The following is a 21,963-nucleotide window of genomic DNA, read 5'->3' on the forward strand; positions in this document are numbered from 1 at the left end:
TGATCAGTTAAAGAATACTCCAATTAGTTCTTCTACTTTATTTTCCTCTATTTATGCTTAGTACACTCTCCTCTTTAATTTATTTACTTACTTTCCTTTTTAATACGTTATATATTTAAAAATTACAAAAAGTAGTATTTAAAAATTATATATATATATATATATATAAGTAAAATATAAAACACAATAGTTAACAACTTAGAATATTTAATAAACATACTAAAAGTTTGGTTGACTCTCAAAATTACACATGCTCACATACATTGAGACAGATTGCTATTTATAATATTTGATATTACGTAAAAAAAAAAAATGCTATAAATCATAATGATTAACAACTTCAAATATTTTTAAAAACATATTAAATTTTTTTGGTTGACTCTCAAAATTACATGTACTGAGAGAGAGAAAGAGAGGACAACATATATTATTTGAAATTTATATAAAAAGAGATCACAATAATTAACAATTAAAATATTTAAAAATTATATAAAATTTTTTATTAACAATCTTAATTCTATTTGTGCTACATAAATTGAAACGAATACAGTAATTTATATATGAAGCTCATGCTTGCACAAACAGTTGTATTAGAATAAAATCTTCTATTTAAATTTGAAACAATTATAATTTAGTAAATAATTGTATCAATAGATTAGTAAAAAAAAAAAATTAGCTCAGCAACAGAAAGAATCACAACCCAATTTATAATTAGGGAAAAGATAATGTTATTTCAATTTTCACAAGTGGTAACGCTAGTTTTCAACAAAGATAGGATAAGAATGGAGTTTTGGACTCGCTATTATTTTTCTATTTTGTGATTGGAGTTTTGCACTTACTGCTATCTTTCTATTTTGTATTTTATGTTCCATATTTATGTTTGCATCTTATATTCTCAGGATTGAGTAACATCTTTATTATCTTTCTATATAAAAAAAAAACGCTTTTAAGAAAGATAATTTTGAACTCAAATAACTAATCTCTTATTTAGATAGTTATTACTCATCGTAAATTATGTTAGTTTAAATAACTATATTTGTTTTGATGATTACTTTATGATATCATATTGTTTAAATTTGTCGTTACATAACAACGAAAAAGTTTCATTTTATATAATGGTTGATTTGATGTGATTACATTATTATTTTAATATTTTCTTCTCATTTTTTCTTTACTCATTATTTACTTATTTTATTTCATTTTTAACTTCTTTTTATAATAGTACCCTACTTTTCTAATAGGTTATAGTTCAAACATCTGTGAAATTCTGTAACATAAAGATACAATAGATACAATTTATTGAAAGATTGTATTCACTAATAAAATATAAGGAAAAATTGTATAAAATAGCAAATTATTAATTCAAATTAAATGTTATAACCACAGTTTCATTTAATTGTAATATGTAGCAAACACTTGTCATTCGTCTCTCTCCCCATAAAATCTCGCTCTCCACTCTCCCTTGTCTCTCTCACTTTATACAAACACAAATGTATAAATTGCGTTTGTGTTTGTATAAAGCGAGAGAAAACTGTATATGTAAATACAAATACATATATTTTCATCCTATACACTTATAATTATACAAATACAGATCTTTCCCTATCAGTTCTCTTTTGCGTTTCTCTCTTTCTCGCTTTATACAAACACAAATTATACAAATTACAATGTATAATTTGTGTTGTATAAAGCGAGAGAGAAAGAAGGATTTGATATACAAATGTTTTATTTAGATTCAATTGTATACAAATTCAAATTTTATGCAAATATACAAACACAATCATTGATACATATACATAGTAGTTACATATATACATTATCTAACCGATATACATATACAATCGCTATGCTTTTATACAAACGAGAGGCCTACTATCGATTTATATAAACCTGATGCTCCTGCCAGCGATTTATACAAATTTGATGCTCCATAGCAAACATAAAGTTTATTATGGAGCGCAATTATGTAAACTATAACTATAACATATAAAAATAATTTTAATATTTGCTAAACCTAAAATTTACTCTAAAATATAATAGGATATATATTATGAAACAATATATAATAACTTAAATAAAATTTTAAAAACTTTTATTTAAAAATAAAAAAAATTCTTATTTTGGTTTTATTATGCTTCAAGGTATCAAAGTAGTAAACGTAAAGATAGTATTCGGCTGTTTTTGTTTTTTTATTGAATTGCATTTATATTAAATTGCTTTATTGGAGGTTGAAAAAATAAATAAATTGATAAAATGGTCTCTCTTTTCTCTCTTTCTTAAAAGGGTTTCTGTCATCTCTCTCTCTTCCTTTCTCTCTCCTTCAGTTCTCTCTCTCCTCTCACCTCTGTCTCTCTCTCTCCTGAAAGGAAAAAAAAACCCTAAGAGGTGTTTACCAACAAGTAAGTTTCTCTCTCCCTGTCTTTCTCTTTCTCTCTCTATATATCTCTTTCTTTAAAAATTTGGACTTTTTTTTTTCTTTATATGTTTTATCTCTTTCTTCATTTGAATTTTTTTTTGTTAGGAAAAAATATGTATCTTTGCATGCTAATTTGCGAATTTCATTTTGATGAGTTTTGTTGGTTTAATCTTTGGATCTGTTTTTGTGTATGTTGTTTGTGTCAGATCTGTGTTGGAGAACATAACGATTCAATTTTTATTTGTGGGCTTGCATTTCTATTGAATTCTATGTTGATTTTGAGTAACCATTTGTGGATTTTTGTGGTGGGTATTTTTAGATTTATGAAAGATTGTATGTAATTGCTTCATAGCTGATCTGGATACTCCAAAAAGATTCTAATTTTGTTTGTGGGTTTTTGTTTCTAGTGGCTGAAATGTTGAATTTGGAGAGTTTTGGGTGCTCATTTTGTTTGTGGGTTCAAAAAATTTGATCTGGAAAACCCAAAAGATTGTATTTTTATTTGTGGGTTTTTGTTTCTGGTGGCTGAAATGTTGAATTTGATGAGTTTTGGGTGCTCATTTTGTTTGTGGGTTCAAAATTTTTTGTTGGGGTTATTGAAAATTTGATCTGTAAACTCAAAAGATTTTAACTTTATTTGTGGGTTTTTGTTTCCGGTGGCTGCAATGTTGAATTTGATGAGTTTTGGGTGCTCATTTGTTTGTGGGTTCAAAAATTTTTGTTGGGGTTATCAAAAATTGTATCTGGGAATTCAAAAGATTCTAACTTTATTTGTGGGTTTTTGTTTCTAGTGGCTGCAATGTTGAATTTGATGAGTTTGAGGTGCCTAATTTGTTTTGGGTGCAAATATATGAGTTGGGGGTATGGACATTTGTTAAATTTTCTAGTTATACATTTCATTTCTATTGAAAGGTTGATGAAATTGCATCTGAATTGGAATGATGGCAATGCCAATGGCAATGGGTATGGGTAGATTTGATCGATTTGCAATTGGCATTTATCTTTGGGTTTCTGGATCTGCTCATATTAGATGCTTGGTTGACTTGATTTTGTTATTTCCTATTCCATTTCAAATCTTGATGGTTTTGTTATGTTGGATATATTCCTAATCTGAGTCTTTGAAGTATATGTAGATTAGTAATTTAATGCATTTTTGTTGGGCATTTCTAATTGTGGAAAAAAAGTTAATGTTAAGTGGTGATGTTTGGATTGATCTGTAGTTTACTGATGGATGACGACGGATTGAACATGAGGAACTGGGGTTATTATGAACCTTCCCTTAAAGGGCATCTAGGTCTTCAGCTGATGTCATCGATGGTTGATCGAGATGCAAAGCCTTACCTTACTAGGCGTGAGAATCCAATTATGCTCGGTGCTAATGGGGTGTTCCATTCTCGGGATTCTATCATCCCAGAAGCACCTTTATCTCACATTGACTATGTTAGGGACAGTTGGATAAATCACAGAGACAAATTTCTTCATATGTTTCCGGGGAGTCCTTACACTTCAGTTCTCCCTGATGCTTCTGCAAGTACTCCCATGCAAATGGTACAACAACCTGATACAACTAAGGATGCGGGGGTGAATGCTGAGGAACCAAGTGTTAAGAAAGAAAGTGGTCCTTCAAAGAGAAAGACTGGTGGTGCCACTCCCAAAGCTCCCAAAGCGAAGAAGTCAAAGAAAGTGTCATCCACACCTAAGGAAAATGGCAACCCCTCTCAACGAGCAAAACCAGCAAAGAAGAGCATGGACATTGTATTAAATGGAATTGATATGGACATTTCTGTCATTCCTATACCAGTTTGTTCCTGTACTGGTTCTCCTCAGCAATGCTATCGATGGGGATGTGGTGGCTGGCAGTCAGCGTGTTGCACCACTAGCATATCAATGTATCCGCTTCCAATGAGTACTAAAAGACGTGGAGCAAGGATTGCTGGAAGAAAGATGAGCCAGGGAGCATTCAAGAAGGTTTTGGAGAAACTTGCTGCAGAAGGATACAATTTTGCTAATCCAATTGATCTGAGGACTCACTGGGCCAAACATGGTACCAACAAGTTTGTGACAATCAGGTAGACTTACATAGAGGGTACCATTACAGACTGCCAATGCGTCTTGTTTGTTTACTTGTATATCCCTGGGGCCTTTGCAGAGGTTTACTTGGTACCTTTCTGTAGTCCGTGACGATACATGTTTAGACTTTGATATTTTAATTTTCAGCAACAGTTTAATTTTTCATTTTGTTGCTTTGGTAGTTGGCACTCTGCTCTGCCTGCCAACAGTAGGATGTTGAAAATTTCTTTTCTTGATCGGATGTTTCTTAAGATGAGCATGTTCATCCATTTATTTTTACTCCTGTCAGTTATCTCTTTCCAATACTTATCGAAAAAGAAAAAAAAATCTCTTCTGGAGACCGTCCACTCTGTTTGATTTTCTTTGCACCTTTAGTCCTATAGAGTGTTTTTGTCATGAGTGATGCCTTTGTTCAGATGATTAGATGAATGTCTTCTAATGTGTTTGCAACTTTCTGCTTGAGATCGGTTTTTAGATGACTTGTCTTAGCTTGACAAATCTGTTGTTATCACCTCAGTAACTTACAGTTACATAGCTTATGGCTGATAACTGTAGTGAGTACAAGCAATCTTAAGATTGACATGTGCTTCGACTTTGTGACTTTGTGTAGATGTTGGTGGTGGTCAACTATTGTGAAAATATAACAATCTTAAGATTGTAATTTGCATTGACTTGTAAGTATGGATTGGTCCTTGTTACACTATTTGAGTCGGTGATAATGTAAAGTTTCTTAATTTGGGGTGTGGCTGAACTTTTCAAGTCACTACTTTTCCGAACATGGATTCAAGTACATGTGACTGGGAAGGCTTCTTGATCATCATGAACGTGCAAAGTACGATTCATCCCTTTTTTGGAAGTTTATTAATATACTTGTCTCTGGCTGTAAATAGGTTTGATTACATTATAGCTTGAATTTCATTTACGTAGCATATGCTTTCTTGTTTTCGTGTGAAATCTCATTTCGGTGCCATAATTCTTATGTAAAATTGTATGCTTGCTGGCAAGTTAACATAGAAAATATGATGCATAATCACTATCATCAACTAAAACAATATTGAGTACTGAAGTGATGCAACAAGCAGAATAGCTTCTAGTGCAGATGTGTATGAATTTGTCATGACATATTGATGTTATTGTTCCGAACTAACCTCTTAAGCTACTGTTGCTGACTTCTTGGAGGTAGTTTCCTACTCTATTCTATTATCAAAAGACTCAAATAGATGACTATATGGCTGATTTGCATTGTTTTCATTTCATAGTAAAATATAGAACTGATGGTCTAGGAGCTGTTTTGTCTTCTTATCTGGTGTGCTTGTAAGATGATAAGTTGTTGATTGAAGTGTTTTGAAGGATATATAACTTTGGAGAAATCCAACAGTGCCTTGTTATGTGGAGATAAGATTCCAAATGTCATATTAGAGCTCTAGGCATGGCCTAAAGTTACTGTTTTTATGTCAACATTCTTATTGTAGATGTTCTTGGTTTTGCATTTTGATAGTCTGAAATGCGTAAATGTGACGCCGTGACGGTGACTATTTTGCTGTCTTATCTCAGGCTGTGTGACAATAGTAATGTTCCTTCCTTGTCATGCTGTAAAACTTATATGTCACAACTCACCTTAAAGTTTAAGTGGCACTTTTTTCTGTGAAGATCGTAGTTTTTTTTTTTTTTTGGGTAATAGAGATGATAAGTTTCTTAATTGGAAGAACTGAATTTTACTAATCACAAACTTACCAAATATGAACTCAAGTTAGGATGCTTAACTTCTTGTAAGAATTAAAGTTGTGATTTGGAAGACTTGGTTTTCATGAATGTGAAAGTATGACTTACTTTTAATGCATTGGCTTGTGTTTTCTTGTTTTCATATGCATCTTCTATTATCTTCAAGATTTCATTTCATTATATCATTTAGTATAAAGATATGCATGTTTGCATCTTGTTAGTGCTTAGAATTATGTGGACGGACTTAGGCACTTGGTGGGAGGTATCTTGTAGAATTAGTCAAGGTGCATGCAGGTTAACTCAGTTATTACGTTTTAAAAAAATATTGACTAGGGTTTAGGGAAGAAGATGCAAATGTGACGGACAACAATCTTTTCACCAAAGGTTGAGGGACTTGTGATTAGGTTATAGGTTTGAGCCTCGCATTATACGAACTAAGCTTGCTAATTAAGTGGAGAAATATAGAAAAAATTGGTCTATTATCCCCTAGTTTTGAAAGATATGGTTGCTTCAAAAGTTGGATCCTTGACCTGTGGTGGATCCAAAATTTTTAACTTGTTTGTTACCATGCACACATGCATGAACTCTATTTGCTTTGAAATATCCGTGCTAACAAAGCGTTTTGCCCCATATTATCGATGAACTTTTGACTCAAGGCATTCGCTTTCACGTTAACGACCCTACTTTATGGCATTATATTGATATATTGTTGTACGATATAAAAGAACTTTATTGATCATCAAAATCAATCGGAAAAAATAGAAGTTTTACCTCAAAAACAACGGTGGGTTTCTATTGATTTTTCCCCGCAATTCCGTCAGATCTAACGGAAGTGTTTTACTAAATATTTTATATAAATAAATAAATAAATCACTTTTGATAAACTTAATAACCAAAACTATTTAATTTGAATTTACTCCTAAATATATTGAACCATTTTTGTCATTTTCTTGCTGTCACACCATTCACATTTTAGAAAAAGTTAGCAAGCAAAATGACAATTTATACTTGTTTTAAAAAATAATTTCTTAGGTTTTAATATTTTTTTAGTTTTGACGTTTCGAATGATCGAAGAATTTAATCTTAAACTGTCACTCCCACTATTATAAGTATAGGGTAGTTCTGCTCACGAAATCTAAGACATGCAATAAGAAATTACCTAAATTTTTTTTTTATCTCAATTAAAACTTCAACATGATTTCGAAGTTTGCACCCACTTCATTGATCGTTAATCTTGATTTGATTGCGTCCTAACTTGACTGGCACTTGTTGTATACCTTGATTTACTCTATAAGAATGAAATTAGTGCGCAAAGTCATATTACACTTATGATGATGATATTTGATTGAACATGAACACTTAGCATGTAATCGAGAAATGAATGATGACATTAAGTATTAAGAAACGTTTTAGAATTAAAAAAGTGTCATACAAATTGAGACAGATGAATTATGATATTTGATTGAACATGATATTTAACATGTAATCGAGAAATGAATGATGACATCAAGTATTTTGAAACGTCTTAGAATTAAAAAGGTGTCATATAAATTGAGACAGATGGATTATGACGTACAATGACAATTGTGCATATGTTAAAACGGTAATTTCATATGCTCATGTTATCTACCAGTAAGGTTTGTGATGCTGATATTGTTCAAAGTACACTTAGTTTCTCTGCTCTCATGTCTTTCAGTAAAAGCAGGCCGTAATGGTGCAGGAAGATTTGTAGTTTCACTAGTAAGCATGACAAGAACAGATGAAATACTTGGCCTGTCTTCAGCAAATTCTTGAACACACAGTAAACCAATCTGCATACATTTTCTGATCTCCATTTCCGTGCTCGGATTCAATATGAACGAATCGATAAAAGTTGATAAATCTTCTTCTTTCCATAACATCCATGCCTGAAAACAGTGAAAAGTTGATGATCATCAAACTTATTGATGCATAAATAGCACAGCAAAAGTAATTCTACCAATCATAATGTAAAAATATAAGGTACATATAGTCGAGCCTCTCTATAACAGTCTTCCTAGCTCTATAACAACACTTCACTATATTGGTGAAATTTTCCTTGGAACCAGTTTTTATGTTATGTTTTCTATAATAGCATTTCACTGTAGCAGCCAAAAGGTATCTGGACAAACGACGTTATTATAGAAATGTTTGACTGCATAGTATTTCAGTACAAGCATTTTTGGTAAGAGTAGTGTTTTGAATATTAGATATAAGATGAGTCTTACATATCCCAAAAGGCTCAAAGAGGATGTCTCAATCCAAGAACTTGAACTTTTTCGGCCACTGATGATCTCTAACACTAGAACTCCAAAGCTGAAAACATCAGATTTCTCAGAGAATCTTCCTTCCATTGCATATTCGGGGGCCATGTATCCACTGTAAAAATGTCATCACGTTCGTGTAAAAATTGTTTAGTTAATATATATGTATGATGCGGTTTTTTACTAGAGAAAATTATGCAAAATATGGTATATATGGATCAATGATCACTTACTAAGTACCAACTACTCTCCTTGTGTTTGCTTGATCTTGATCAGATCCGAAAATCCTAGCCATGCCAAAATCTGAAATCTTTGGATTGAAGTTATTATCGAGCAAAATGTTACTTGGCTTTAGATCTCTATGAATTATCTTCAATCTTGAATCTCTGTGAAGATAAAGGAGTCCTCGACCAATCCCTTCGATTATAGTGAAATGTTTCCTCCAATCCAAAATGCCTCGGTGTCCTTCATCTAGATGTTTGTCAAATATGAACATAGAATGTAGAGAAGATGATCAGAGAACTTGCTAAATTTTCTGAAAAATAGTAACAAGGGATTAACTTTGCTTCAGAAGAAATGTGGAGCAATGTTGCTCACACACTCTCTAAAAGCTGCTGATGTACTCATGTCGGGTCCTCCAAAAAATGCAGTACGTTTGGAGGATCCAACATGCATACATCGACATTATAAGAAGTGCTTTCAAGAGTAAGGACTAACCAAAGAGAAACACATCCAAGCTTTTCATTGGCATGTATTCATAAATCAACATCTTCTCCTCTTTATCGATACAACATCCATAGAGTCTAACAAGATTTCTGTGTTGGACTTTAGAGATCACCAACACTTCATTCATGAACTCCTCAAGCCCCTGCCGAGAGGCTTTTGAAAGCCTTTTGACTGCTATTTCTTTCCCATCTTCCAATTTCCCCTAGAAAGAATCACCAATTTGATGCAAATTCGACTCAGGAAGAGGGTGCACGAAATAAACAACAGGTTGTACAAACACAAGAAGGTGGAACGCCTAAAGGAAAAGAGAAGATTGGTCAACCGGGTGTACAAGAGGCTCGCACAGCTGGCTGGATTACCCCGAAAAACAAACAGCAACACTATAAACAGAGGCAACAAGCAACAGTTCATACGACACCACAACAGAATTCATTCCAGACCTTGGATAAGGATGTACCAAGTAAACAGGTGATTAGAAGTCCAGTTCGAAATGAGGGAGGCCAGCCACAACCTCCATTAGGGAATGAATAGTATCTTGTGTTGGAATGTTAGGGGTTTGAATGCCCCTAACAAACAGAAGGAGGTCATACTCCTATGTAATAAGGAAAGTACGGGGCTAGTGGGATTATTAGAAACAAAAATAAAGAGTAACAGGATTGATGAAATTGCTGCAAGAATGTTTGGAGGATGGAATTATGTTACAAATTTGCAATATCACTATAATGGGAGGGTCTGAATTTCTTGGAGACCTGATTTCTTCAAGGTGACATATACGAATGGTATGGCTCAAGCTATTACTTGTATGGTGCTTAACATATCCTTGCAAGTAGAGTTTACGTTAGCTGTTGTATATGCACTAAATGCCAGAGAGGAGAGGAAAAATTTATGGTCATATTTGGAAAGTGTTAGTAGTATGTGTAATAGTCCATGGTTAGTAATGGGTTACTTTAACGCAGTAATGAATATGGATGATAGAATTGGAGGCAATCCAGTAAACCTGGCAGACGTTCTAGATTTTCAAGAGTGTGTCGATACGTGTGGCTGGGTGGAACTTCCTCACCAAGGGAGCAGAGTTAATAGGGAATGACAAAGGGGATGCTAGAGTTTCTTCCAAAATAGATTGGGTGTTTGTTAATACAGAATGGTTAGATAAAATGCAAGCATACAATGCAACTTTTTTGCCAGAAGGAATAAGTGATCACTGTCCAGCAAAGATTAGCCTTATACATGGACAACCACCGATTAGAAAGCCTTTCAAGTATTGCAATGTCTGGGCTACTCACCCTCAGTTTTTGACTAGAGTAAATGAAGGTTGGTTGAAACAGTTTCCAGGTTGTAAAATGTTTAAAGTGGTGAAGAAGCTTAAGTGTTTGAAGAAGAGTCTTAAACAATTGAATGGTCAGCATTTTAGGAACATTCTAACAGAGGCGGATGAAGATAGAGATAGATTGAAGCAAGTTCAACAAACTCTGCAGAGTAGCCCCACTGATCTAATACTACAGCAGCAAGAAAAAGAGTTGCACAAGAAGTTTAGAAGATCTTCGTATTTAGCTGAGGTATTTTTGCAGCAAAGGAGTAAAGCTAGTTGGATAAAGCTAGGAGATGACAATACTAGCTATTTCGATTCCATAATCAAGCATAAGAAGTTGCAAGAGGCTGTGACCCAACTTAAAGATAGTCAGGATGTTCTCCAGACTGACCATAAAATGATTGCAGGAATTTTTGTGGACTACTATCAAGATATGTTGGGGACAAACGGGAGCTGCAGGACAAGGGCATGTCCCAATGTCCTAAGGAATGGTCCTAAATTGTCCATAGGCCAGCAAATAGACATGGTTCAGCCTTTTACTGAAAGGGATGTGAAGTTAGCTATGTTTAGCATTGACAGGAACAAGAGCCCTGGTCCAGATGGGTATGGAAGGGTTTCTTCAAAGAAGCTTGGAGTGTTATTGGTCATGAAGTCGCAAATGTCGTATTGGAGTTTTCAACAATGGAAACTTGTTAAGACAAGTTAATTCCACAATTATTTCTCTGATCCCTAAAGTATCTGTTCCCCAATATGCTAGCCAGTTTAGGCCTATATCATGTTGCAATGTTTTATACAAGTGCATCTCTAAACTAATATGCATGAGATTAAAGGAAATCATTCCTACTGTTGTGGCTGAGAACCAGGCAGCCTTTGTAGCTGTAAGATCCTTGACCCACAATATATTGATTTGCCATGATCTGTTGAGGCACTACAACAGGAAAACTTCCCCAAGATGTCTTATGAAAATTGACTTAAGGAAAGCGTATGACATGATTAGCTGGAACTTCATAGAGGACGTTTTGAGGGGGTTCGGCTTTCCAGTTGTATTTTGTGCAATTAATCATGACGTGTGTAACATCTACTACTTTTACTATCAAAGTGAACGGAGTAGGGCATGGATTCTTTGAAAGAAAGAGGGGTCTTAGGCAGGGAGATCCCATGTCACCATTGTTGTTTGTGTTGGTAATGGAAGATGAGTGACCTGCCAAGCTTTCAATTTCATCCTATGTGTAAAACATCTAAGCTGACTCACTTAATTTTTGCTGACGAATTAATGATTTTTTGTAAGGGTAATATGGGTTCTATCTCCAGAGTAATGGAAGCTCTCACACATTTTAGCAATGCATCTGGTTTAGTAGCAAATGAAGAGAAATCAAATATCTTTCTAGCTGGAGTGAATGATGAAGTAAAGCAGGAGATTTTGGACAGAACAGGCTTCTCTTTAGGAACACTCCCTATACGATACCTAAGCCTACCTTTGTCCTCAAAGAAATGGAGCAAAATGGAGTGTCACCAGTTAGTTGAAAAGATAACCTCCAGGATCACAGCTTATTCTAGACAACTATCGTATGCTGGTCGACTTCAAATCATAAATGTTGTCCTATTTTCTATCTATAATTTTTGGGGGACTGTGATTATACTACCTCAAAGTGTATTGAAGGAAGTAGACAAGCAATGTAGGGATTATCTGTGGGGGAAAACTGCTGAGAAGAGAAAAATAATGCTAGTAGCATGGGAAAAAATCTGTACTCCCAAGAAATGTGGTGGCCTAAACATTAGAAGCTGCAAGAGCTGGAATATTGCCTCTGTTGGAAAATTGTTATGGCAATTGGCTACAAAACAGGACTTACTTTGGGTTAAATGGGTTCATGGAATTTGCATAAAGGATGGTGCACAAATATGGGATCATTGTCCATCTGCGGACAGTAGTTGGTACTGGAGGAAGCTGAACTCACCAAAGGAGCAGATGATTCATTGGTATAGTAGGGGAACGTACCAGCTCTCCCCCTCTGGTAATTATTCAGTTTCTAAGAGTTATATCGCTTTACTTGGTCAGTTGCCTAGAGTGAAAGAAGCAGAGCTTATATCGAATTCAATTGTGCTGCCAAAGCATAGAATGATCCTATGGATTGCTTCCCAGAATAGAATACGTACCAATGAAAGAATGACCAGATTGAACATTTCAGTTGATGACCATACATGTTGTTTGTGTGAGGAAAATGAAATAGAGACTCAGAATCATTTGTTTGCTAGATGTGGCTGGATATCGGAAATAAGGGTCGCTCTCTCTACATGGTCAGGCCTGTATTTGCAACAGAGGGGAGTAATACAAAATCTACAATGGTTCCAAAGAAGAAGATGGAAGAGGTTCCAAAAGGAAGTAGCTGCGGCAATTTATGGCGCTATGATTTATCATACTTGGTGAGCAAGGAACATGAAGATTTTCAGAAACATACATGTAAATACGAGTTTTGTTATAGCACAGATCCAAAGGGAGATTAGGGAGAGGATAGATATGTTACACTGCTCCAAAAGAGCTCATAGATGCACTAACTTAGTCTCTAGAATTTGTAACTAGATTGTTGGTGAGGCTTGTTTGATTTTTTGTTTTTGCTTGAGGTCTAGATACTTGCTGCAACCTTCCTAGAAGGGGGTGGGGATACTGGATGCTCCGTAATTCTGTAAATGGTTCTTGTTGTTGCAATGGTAATATTTCACAGTTATTACCAAAAAAAGAATCACCAATTTTAACAACGACAACAAACCCAATGTAGTCCCAAAATGGAGGGGGGAGGGTAGAGTGTACGCGGACCTTATCTCTACCTCAAGGAGGTAGAGAGGCTGTTTTGGCTCAAGTAGTGAATATCAGAGAAGCTAAAAAATAGAAGTAAAGAGGATAAAGAAAAAACATAACATATCATTCAAAAGAAGAGCAATAACGATAACCAACCAATGCAAAAAACTGAAGCGCCGTAAGTAACAAAAGTCATAAGACAGGCAACTACTAGCCGAATGCTAGTACTCCTGATATTAACAAGGAAGGTACAACGCATCCTCCTATCCCCGTAGGAAACGAGACAACTCTCAACTACCTACTAAACTTTTACCCTAATCAGCAACCTCCATAACCTGTTATCTAAGGTCATTTCTTTGGAAAGCTGGAGCTGCACCATGTCCTGTCTAAAATCCTTTCCCCAATGCTTCTTCAGCCTACCTCTACCTTACCTAAAACCCACTGTTGTCAACCTCTCACACCTCCTCACTGGGTCAAAGCACCAATTTCAGTGACTTGAAATTTGAGAAGTGATCGAGAGAGATGAAACTTGTACCTTGTAAACTGGACCAAAACCGCCCTGACCAAGCTTGTTATCCTCATGGAATTGGGATGTTGCATTTGCAAGCGTATCGAGGCTGAAGACTGGTAATTCTTCCATATGAACTGGACTTTTGTTACCAAGTGAAACTACCTCCTTTGTCTTCACTCCTAATATCAGCATGAATACAAGTTAACTATAGCCAACAAAATGCTTCTAAATGTATAATACAAAAAAATTATAGCCTGTTTTACCTCTACATATGGCCACCCTTGTACAGTAAATGAACAGACAAACACAGAGTGTAAGCGTACCAAGGATCACTGGGATTACAATTTTCTTTATGTCTTTATGATGATCTACAATGTAGAGCAAACACAAAAGGTGAAGAAATATCAGTTCTTCACAGAAGTTAGCAACTTAAAGTATATACATGGAATCCAATTGAGTCCATGATATCTAAAATAACAGAATAAGCTATACTGGCTGAAAAAAGTAGATAGCCAGTATACATACCAAGCTCTGAATGTGCCACGCGAAAATTGAGATCTTTCCCCCAGATTCGGAGTTGCTGGATATCAATCAAGTTGCTACTCCACAACATACAGCCGATACCTGTGTCAAATGCATATGCTATGCAGGAACAATTGCCCAAGCATTGGCTTCTACATTCTTCTTCTATAGTATATGACCTTTCTGCAAAATCAGGCAATTTCATTAACTTCATCTTTCGAAATCCGTCTTCTTTACTTGAATCCCCTGTGTTATTCTTTACTTCACATAGCAAAGGCCTCCTCCTAACACAACCACTAGTCCAATTCCCCTTTTCCCATTCTTCCTTATGTTTTGGATTGAAACCTTTCAGACAAGAACATATCGGCGACTCAAAATAATTGCAGCTTCCAAATGGACCACACGTTCCATAAACTTCACAATCGTTTTTGGGAACTGACCATGTTATCTTCCAGTTTTTCTCATTCTCATCCCAATATGATTGAACCATGTTCCCTTTCCAATCCATGACAAATTTGGTTATGAATTTAGAAGAAACAGGGCCAGTAAAATATACAAAACCTTGGCGTTCGTTCACTAGACTAAATCCATCAAACGCCACAGCATACAGTTCCTGCACTCCGATGAAGAACTGACCATTCCATTGACCACTTCGCCAATAGGGACGGCTGTCTTTCCATATATACAGCTGAGGAATGAATCCAGAACTTATTCCTAAAGAGAAGTTTCCAATATTAGGATCCCGAGAGCTTCTCCAAGATTTTGCTTCTACCCTCTCCCCTGTCCTTGTGTTTTCACTTATTCTCATTTTAGGGACAACTGTATCAGAAGGATGTTCAAAACTCTGCCATGTTGTGCTCATATTGTTCAGATGATCTACAAGAACAAAGTTCCCAGAATCTTGCAGAAGGGCAATTGAGTCTACCTGAGAGGTTGAAACATTTGATGACCAAAGAATCTCCTCCTCTCCGTTCGTAAGAACGACATTTCCATCACGAGATATCTTGACAACCCCAGAAGAATCTCTTAAAGGTTTGTCCCTATTAGCCACCCAAATGACAGTTGTTACAGAAAAATTATACCAAATACCAACATACCTATTAGTACTGTTTTGAGGACTGAAAAATCCCAACTTGAAGACGCCTCCTGGGGACGATAAAATCACGGGATCTATCAGAGATTGAGTACTGTTAATACTATCTACTTCTGTGCAAAATCCTGCATTGAAACAATGAAGAATAACAAGAATTACATGAACAAAATGTTGCACATGTCTTCTGCTGTTTGTCATCTTTTTTTTTTGTTTGTTTTCCAAACCTTCCTATTACCACACTGTAAGAATTCTTTTAGCTCAACTATATGTAACAAATGGACAACAGGTTTTTAAACTTCACTATCACAAGCCACAAATTATTATTGAAACAATGAAGAATCTGACTTAACAGAGAGAAGATAAAATAAAGTAAAATGAGTGAGAATTCATTGAGTGCAGGTGGGGAATGGGATGGATCCCTCCAGTAGCTTTTGCTCCACTAATGCTCAATAGTTGTTTAAGATTTTGACAATTCATCCAAATAATATTCAAAAAATTTAGGTTGTTGAGATAGTATTTATTTTGCATGGAACATATGAAGAACTCCGTATGTTCCAATTTATGGGACACATTTCGAATTTTGAGATTCAAACAAGTTTATCTTTTTAACTCTAAAATTTTCATATATTAAATATTTTAGATTGACAATTATTGTGCCTTAAATACTTTTTACCTATTTACAAATATATAAATTTTATTTCAAAGAAATTAGAAGGCATAATACATATATTGGACCCTAAACTTGGCTTCAAGTTTTAACTTTGACCTCCAACTTTCATAGTACACAAATAGGCACTTTAACTATCCTACCTTTAAATAAATAAACACACGATTTTCGTAGCCAAAGAGCGTGAAATGCAAACGCTCCCACGTGTATTAGTGAGCCACTCAATGACTGTCAACTAATTAAATATTTTACACGTCCATTTTAGAACTAAAAAAATCAAAATTAATTTTAATTTATATACAAGAATCAAAATTAATTCCTCCTAATGGCTGGCTGCTGGCTTCTTGGTTTAGGTGTTTGTGGTTGTTGGGTCTATTTTCATGGGGTTTGAGGGGTCATTGGTTGCTGTTTTGTGTTTGGTTCGAGCTGCTGGTTGCGGCAGTGTTGTTTCGTGATGATTCTCGCCAGAGATGGTGGATCTGATGGATTTGGGGTCGGGTATTTGGTGGGTTTAGCGAGCTCGAAGCTCGTTCGCTTCATGGGTTGTGCTTCGGTGTGGAGGAAGAAGGAGAATAGCTGGATTGGAGGTGTTTGGAGTTGGGAGCAGCTGGTTGTTTGAGGCTGAAGCCGGCTCGCTGGTGGTGGCGTGAGCGGAGAGGAGAAGAAGAAAATGAATGGAGGTTTTGGGTGGTTTCAAGTGGTGTTCGCTGGCCGGAAAAGGGAGGTTTTTACTGTTGTGGGACTCGAAAATTACTCCTAACTCGCGCAAAATACGTTCACATCACACGTTTTGCCAAGTAGGATTCGCGTGTTTATTTATTAAAAGATTGGATAGTTAAAGTGTCTGTTTGTGCACTATGAAAGTTGGAGGTCAAAGTTAAAATTTGAAGCCAAGGTTAGGGTCCAATATATGTATTATGCCAAATTAAAAATTGTTTGACTCTCGAAAAATAAAATGTGTTACATAAGTTGGGACGGAGGGTAGAAGATAAGAGGAAATCTTGCTAGGTGGCAACATCTAACTGATCTAATTTTTATTTTCTATTTCTAGAAAAGAGTAAACAAAAAATCAGAATAAAGAAATACTACTAGTTAAGTATTAAACTAAAGAATAATTTATATGTGTGATTTTGACTTGATACAAAGTTAAAAAAATAAATAAGACTTTTGATTGTTGTGATCTTAAACTAAAATATGTAGAATGTTTCAAAATATCCTTTAATTTTGTGTTTAAACATGTCACGTGAAAATTTAAACTCGAAGAGTTGCTAGAAAAAAGAAAAAAAACAATTTTTTGAACGGACTAAAAAGAAAATTAAGACAAACAAATTGAAATTGAGAAAGTATAAGACAACTAAAACTTAAATTAAAAGTTTTTTTTTTTAATTTTCTCTTTCTTTTGTAAATGAAATTAATCTTAGTATATCCTAAAAAAACAACTCCTTTAAATCAGTTCATAACCACTCTGTTGCTATTTTTTTTCCTAATAACAAAAAAGGCAAATTAACTTGGGAACAATTTTCACTTTATCATTATATTTGAGATTTACAGCGATTACATATTCCAACCTTACTTTAGAATCTAATTTAAATGTTCGAAAGGACAATAAATATTCGAATATTTAAGTTAGATCCTAAAGTAAAAAAGAAATTAATTATTATAAAATATTTTAAAATATATTCTTGACATTCCCCTCAAACTCAAGTTGATGTATTGAGTTTGATCAATGGTTGGTCTTCTTTTTAACAAGTAAATTTATTTACTAAAAAAAAGCTTAAATATGTTGAACTTTGAGAAAAGACTCATTAAGTTTGGCTTATGTATGTTATTTCTGTTTGAGAAAAGGTTCATCCATGTCATTATTTGTTAAATAAAAATAGTTCCGATTTTGCAAAACCATTTTGTACACGTGGTTAATTATGATTCGGTCATGTCATTAATTAAATCATTTTTAAAGAAAAAAGGGTCATCTATTCCATCCGTTAAAAGTTTGGTTCATCACTTCATCTATGTCATTTGAGTTAATAAATAACGATATCAATGAATCTTTTCTCAAATGAAAATGGCATAAATGAGTCAAACTCTTAACGGATGACATAAATGAGTCTTTTCTCAAAATTTAATGGCATATTTGAACATTTTTCTTTATTTGTTGATACCAAAGTAAATATTTACAAAGGCCAAATAGGTGCATATCACTCATTTCTCAAAAAAGACTAAACTAGCAAAAGGAAAAACAGAAAGTTTGTTTCATTTGATATCTGGTTAGAGTTACATAGAGATTAGTTATGACTGATTTTATATATCAGCTATGTAGGAATTAGTTATTCATGTATTAGTTATTACATCTTCCATCCCGCATAAAATAATACATAGATTCCTTCATAGCTTATACATGTATTAGTTATGCGGATTTCTAATAAATTGTCAATCAAACATCATATTAATTTTATACATGGATAACTTATTTCCTATCTGTCGTATAAATTATACGGAAAATTAATAAATGGGTAACTTGTTTCTTATCCAACTACTAAACGAGCTTTAGAAACTTGTTATAACGTCAAAGAAACTAAATGTGGCAACAACATGGATCACATACAGAAAGACACAACACTACCAAAATAGTTAAGGGACAGATGATAACTCAAAGACTAGCAACAGGAAAATCAGCCTCAAGGCAAGTTATTCAGTCTGTTCAGTGATGAATTCCATAGCTTTAAGTCTGCCACTGATGCTATCTCCCTGCAAGCCTTTACAATCTGACATTTGCCCTGCTTGAAATCTAATACTATTTCTAAGAATGGCTGAAATGGTCTAAGAATAGTTGCTCGTCACAAAGCTCATACATTTAAATGGTGAAGTTAAAATATTTAGAAAGTCAGTGTTTCTGCTTCTTTGATCCTCACAATGCTTTGCAAACTATCATATTTTTTCTTTCACTTGGAGAGCTCATACTTCTTTGATGACTGAACATTCGTCCTCGATCATTTTATCAGACTTAGACGAATCCTTGGCATCACTTTGACGATGATGATCAACAGTAATCGTAGCTTTTCTTCTACTTGAAGAGCTCATGATGTAGAAGGAAGATTTATCAGCAAGAGGGATAGATGCCGGAAAACTTGATGAAAGAAAATGTGACAAGCCATCCGTGTCTGTTAATAACAAGAATTAGTTCCAACGTACCACATAGATTGTATGAAATAGGGCACCTATGTCCAGCTTGAGCCTATATGACATGAACGATCAATAGATCCACTTTTGTCATATATTGCATACATTAGTACACCACATAGATATCATATTCATGGAATACGATTCATTTTCAAGATGCCTTGGTGGTGAAATGGTAGACACGTGAGACTCAGTATCTCGTGCTAAAGGACAATAACACAAAATCTAACAGTTGAAATTAGAAAGTATAAGGTTTGGTTTGAAACTCACATTTAAAAAACTGAAAGATGAAATTGCAGGCGTCTGAAGGAGAGATCATCTTTTTCTCTAGCTTGTTCCGCAGTCCATAAGTTATAGCATGCAACTCCTTACCTTTAAAATCATCGCTCCCATGAAAAATCTTTTGAACATAGTCAAGCTCTTTAATTAGGATTTCTTGATCCCAGTTCTTTGCACAACATCTATACATTTCTTTAGTAAACCGAAACATTTCACTAGAATGACTACAACCAAGACAGTGAAATTGCATCTCAGTTGTTCCAGATGGACCGTTGATACTTGGACCTGGTTTTATAAGATTTCTCTGTATAGCACAAACAACATGACACCAGTGCACACATAGATCACAGCCTACCCAACTGCAAGTACCATTGGCGTAATCTAAGTTCAAACATACTTGACACATACATACATTGCAGAATCCCTTGTTTTTCGAACAAATTTTGCACTTACAATTATCAACAGGTAACAATCTCTTGCAGTAAATGTTTCGACACCTTTCAAGAGAAAAAATCTGAATCAATTCAGTGGTTTGAAGGTGGTTTTCGGAAGATAAGAAGGTTCCAAGTCCCATTTTTATGGCAACCAAAATTTCAAGTTGAGTCTTGTTACACTTCGAAAGAGTCTCAAAGGTAAGATCAGATCTCCCATTAAGCCTGTTCTGAAGGCTGATCAACAAATCTTTATTCTCAGGAATTGCAATTAGGCTTCTCAAGTATTCCTTTGTTGATTCGACTGTTTCATCAGGAAGCTCTTGCATAATCTGAGTCATAAGAGGAACAGACTCTGAAACTACTTCTCCAAGGATTCTCAAATCACCTGATTGATCATCAATTACTGGTCTAGAAGGCAACTCGAATAGGAAAAACGAATTACTATCCGAGCTACTGATCCTATCAGTATCATTATCACATATTTCCTTATTGACCTTTTTACAACTTAGAGCTAATCTACTTCCATCAGGATGACCTGGCAATGTACAATCTCCTGCTTCAACTTTCCTAAACTGGCTAAAACCGGACCAATTAATTCCCTCCCCGGAATACTCACTATCATCTTCTGAACTCAGTGTAAGTGAGTAGCTAAGGTTGTGGGAAAACGGATGGGAATAGCACGACGACAAGGAACCATTCCTGAAATACCCAATCCTTGTGTTGTTATTTGATGGTTCTGGTGATTGTAGACTCCTGCTACTGTTAGTACTAGGCAAAGCCAAAGAAAGATCCAAGATTCCATCTTTTGCCTTCTTATCTGTAATTTCTGCTAAAATTTCCTCATTCTCAAGAACCCCTTCAGAGGAAAGATCCAAGATTCCATCTTTTGCCTTCTTACCTATAAATTCTGCTAAAATTTCCTCATTCTCAGCTACCCTTTTAGAGGGAAGATCAAAGATTCCACCTTTAAGTTTCTTTTCACTAATTTCTACCAAAATTTCTTCATTCTCAGCTACCCCTTTAGAGGAAAGATTCAAGATTCCACCTTTAAGCTTCTGTTCACAAAGTTCTGCCAAAATTTCCTCATTCTCAGCTACCCTTTTAGAGGAAAGATCCAACATTCCATCTTTAAGTTTCTTTCCTCTATTTTCTACTAAAATTTCCTCATTCTGAGCTACCCTTTTAGAGGAAAGATCCAAGATTCCACCTTTAAGCTTCTTTTCTCTAATTTCTACCTGGATTTCCTCATTCTCAGCTACCCTTTTAGAGGAATTCCCTTTATACTCATTTAACTTAAGAAAATCTCTATCTACCCATATGTTGTTTTCGTCATTTTGATCCTCAAATACAACTATTTCCTTTCCCTTATTACAGTCCATTTTCATTTGGGATGCTGATTCTTCAAGAAAATGAACACCCTTTTCTTGAAACTTCCCTAATCTATTCTCATCAATGCTATCCATATTTTTGTTCATAGATTCACTACTATTATTTTTATATTGAATTGTTCATACAATCACTTTTGAAGGAACAAATGGAAAGTCAAAGAGGGACTAAAAAAACTCAGATATAGAAAGGTGACTTGAAAAAGCAAATTGAACAGCACATAGAGAGAAATTTTAAGCTAGGAGTTTCTTGGGATTCAAAATACTTTAGTCAAGGATTGTGTATACTATATGCAAGGTAAAATAATTTTTTTTTGTTTCCCACCCGGTGTTTGGAGCCCACATTGAAGCCCCGACTAAATTCGGATCGCACAATGCAGGGCCCATTCGTGGGTGGCGCTCCCAACATGATTTTCTCCATACCCAGGGCTCGAACTCGGGACCTCTGGGTAAGGGTGAAACAAGGTAAAATAAGTAATTCACGTGGTTGTGTGTTTATGCTCTACTTTGTTAGACCTCATACCTCGCTTGTGAGATTTCATTGGATATGCTATAGGACTATTAATAGTTCAGTAC

At 34.9% G+C, this 21,963-nt stretch overlaps 4 protein-coding genes across 4 annotated transcripts; 1 reads left to right on the forward strand and 3 right to left on the reverse strand.

Moving 5' to 3' along the window:
• The first annotated feature begins 2,243 nt into the window (after positions 1-2,243).
• Positions 2,244-4,641, forward strand: LOC125818593 (protein BASIC PENTACYSTEINE2-like). The gene is made up of 2 exons (XM_049498090.1): positions 2,244-2,399; positions 3,637-4,641. The coding sequence occupies exon 2, from the start codon at positions 3,644-3,646 to the stop codon at positions 4,487-4,489; it is 846 nt and encodes a 281-aa protein (XP_049354047.1). The 5' UTR covers positions 2,244-2,399; positions 3,637-3,643; the 3' UTR covers positions 4,490-4,641.
• Positions 4,642-7,830: 3,189 nt separating this feature from the next.
• LOC125819169 (G-type lectin S-receptor-like serine/threonine-protein kinase At1g11330) lies at positions 7,831-13,978 on the reverse strand. The gene is made up of 5 exons (XM_049498674.1): positions 13,855-13,978; positions 9,208-9,418; positions 8,724-8,961; positions 8,455-8,605; positions 7,831-8,115 (listed from the first exon to the last, which is right to left on the reverse strand). The coding sequence occupies exons 1-5, from the start codon at positions 13,957-13,959 to the stop codon at positions 7,831-7,833; spliced, it is 990 nt and encodes a 329-aa protein (XP_049354631.1). The 5' UTR covers positions 13,960-13,978.
• Positions 13,979-14,251: 273 nt separating this feature from the next.
• Positions 14,252-15,643, reverse strand: LOC125819170 (G-type lectin S-receptor-like serine/threonine-protein kinase At1g11330). The gene has a single exon (XM_049498675.1). The coding sequence runs from the start codon at positions 15,641-15,643 to the stop codon at positions 14,252-14,254; it is 1,392 nt and encodes a 463-aa protein (XP_049354632.1).
• A 3,319-nt stretch (positions 15,644-18,962) lies between these two features.
• LOC125818739 (protein OBERON 3-like) lies at positions 18,963-21,491 on the reverse strand. Its single transcript, XM_049498250.1, has 2 exons — positions 19,560-21,491; positions 18,963-19,270 (listed from the first exon to the last, which is right to left on the reverse strand). Exons 1-2 carry the CDS (start codon positions 21,475-21,477, stop codon positions 19,065-19,067), a joined length of 2,124 nt encoding a protein of 707 aa, XP_049354207.1. The 5' UTR covers positions 21,478-21,491; the 3' UTR covers positions 18,963-19,064.
• Positions 21,492-21,963: the final 472 nt, after the last annotated feature.

This window comes from Solanum verrucosum, unplaced genomic scaffold, assembly GCF_900185275.1.
Source record: "Solanum verrucosum unplaced genomic scaffold, falcon-dt-bn FXZP01000252.1, whole genome shotgun sequence".
NCBI classification, from domain to species: Eukaryota; Viridiplantae; Streptophyta; class Magnoliopsida; order Solanales; family Solanaceae; genus Solanum; species Solanum verrucosum.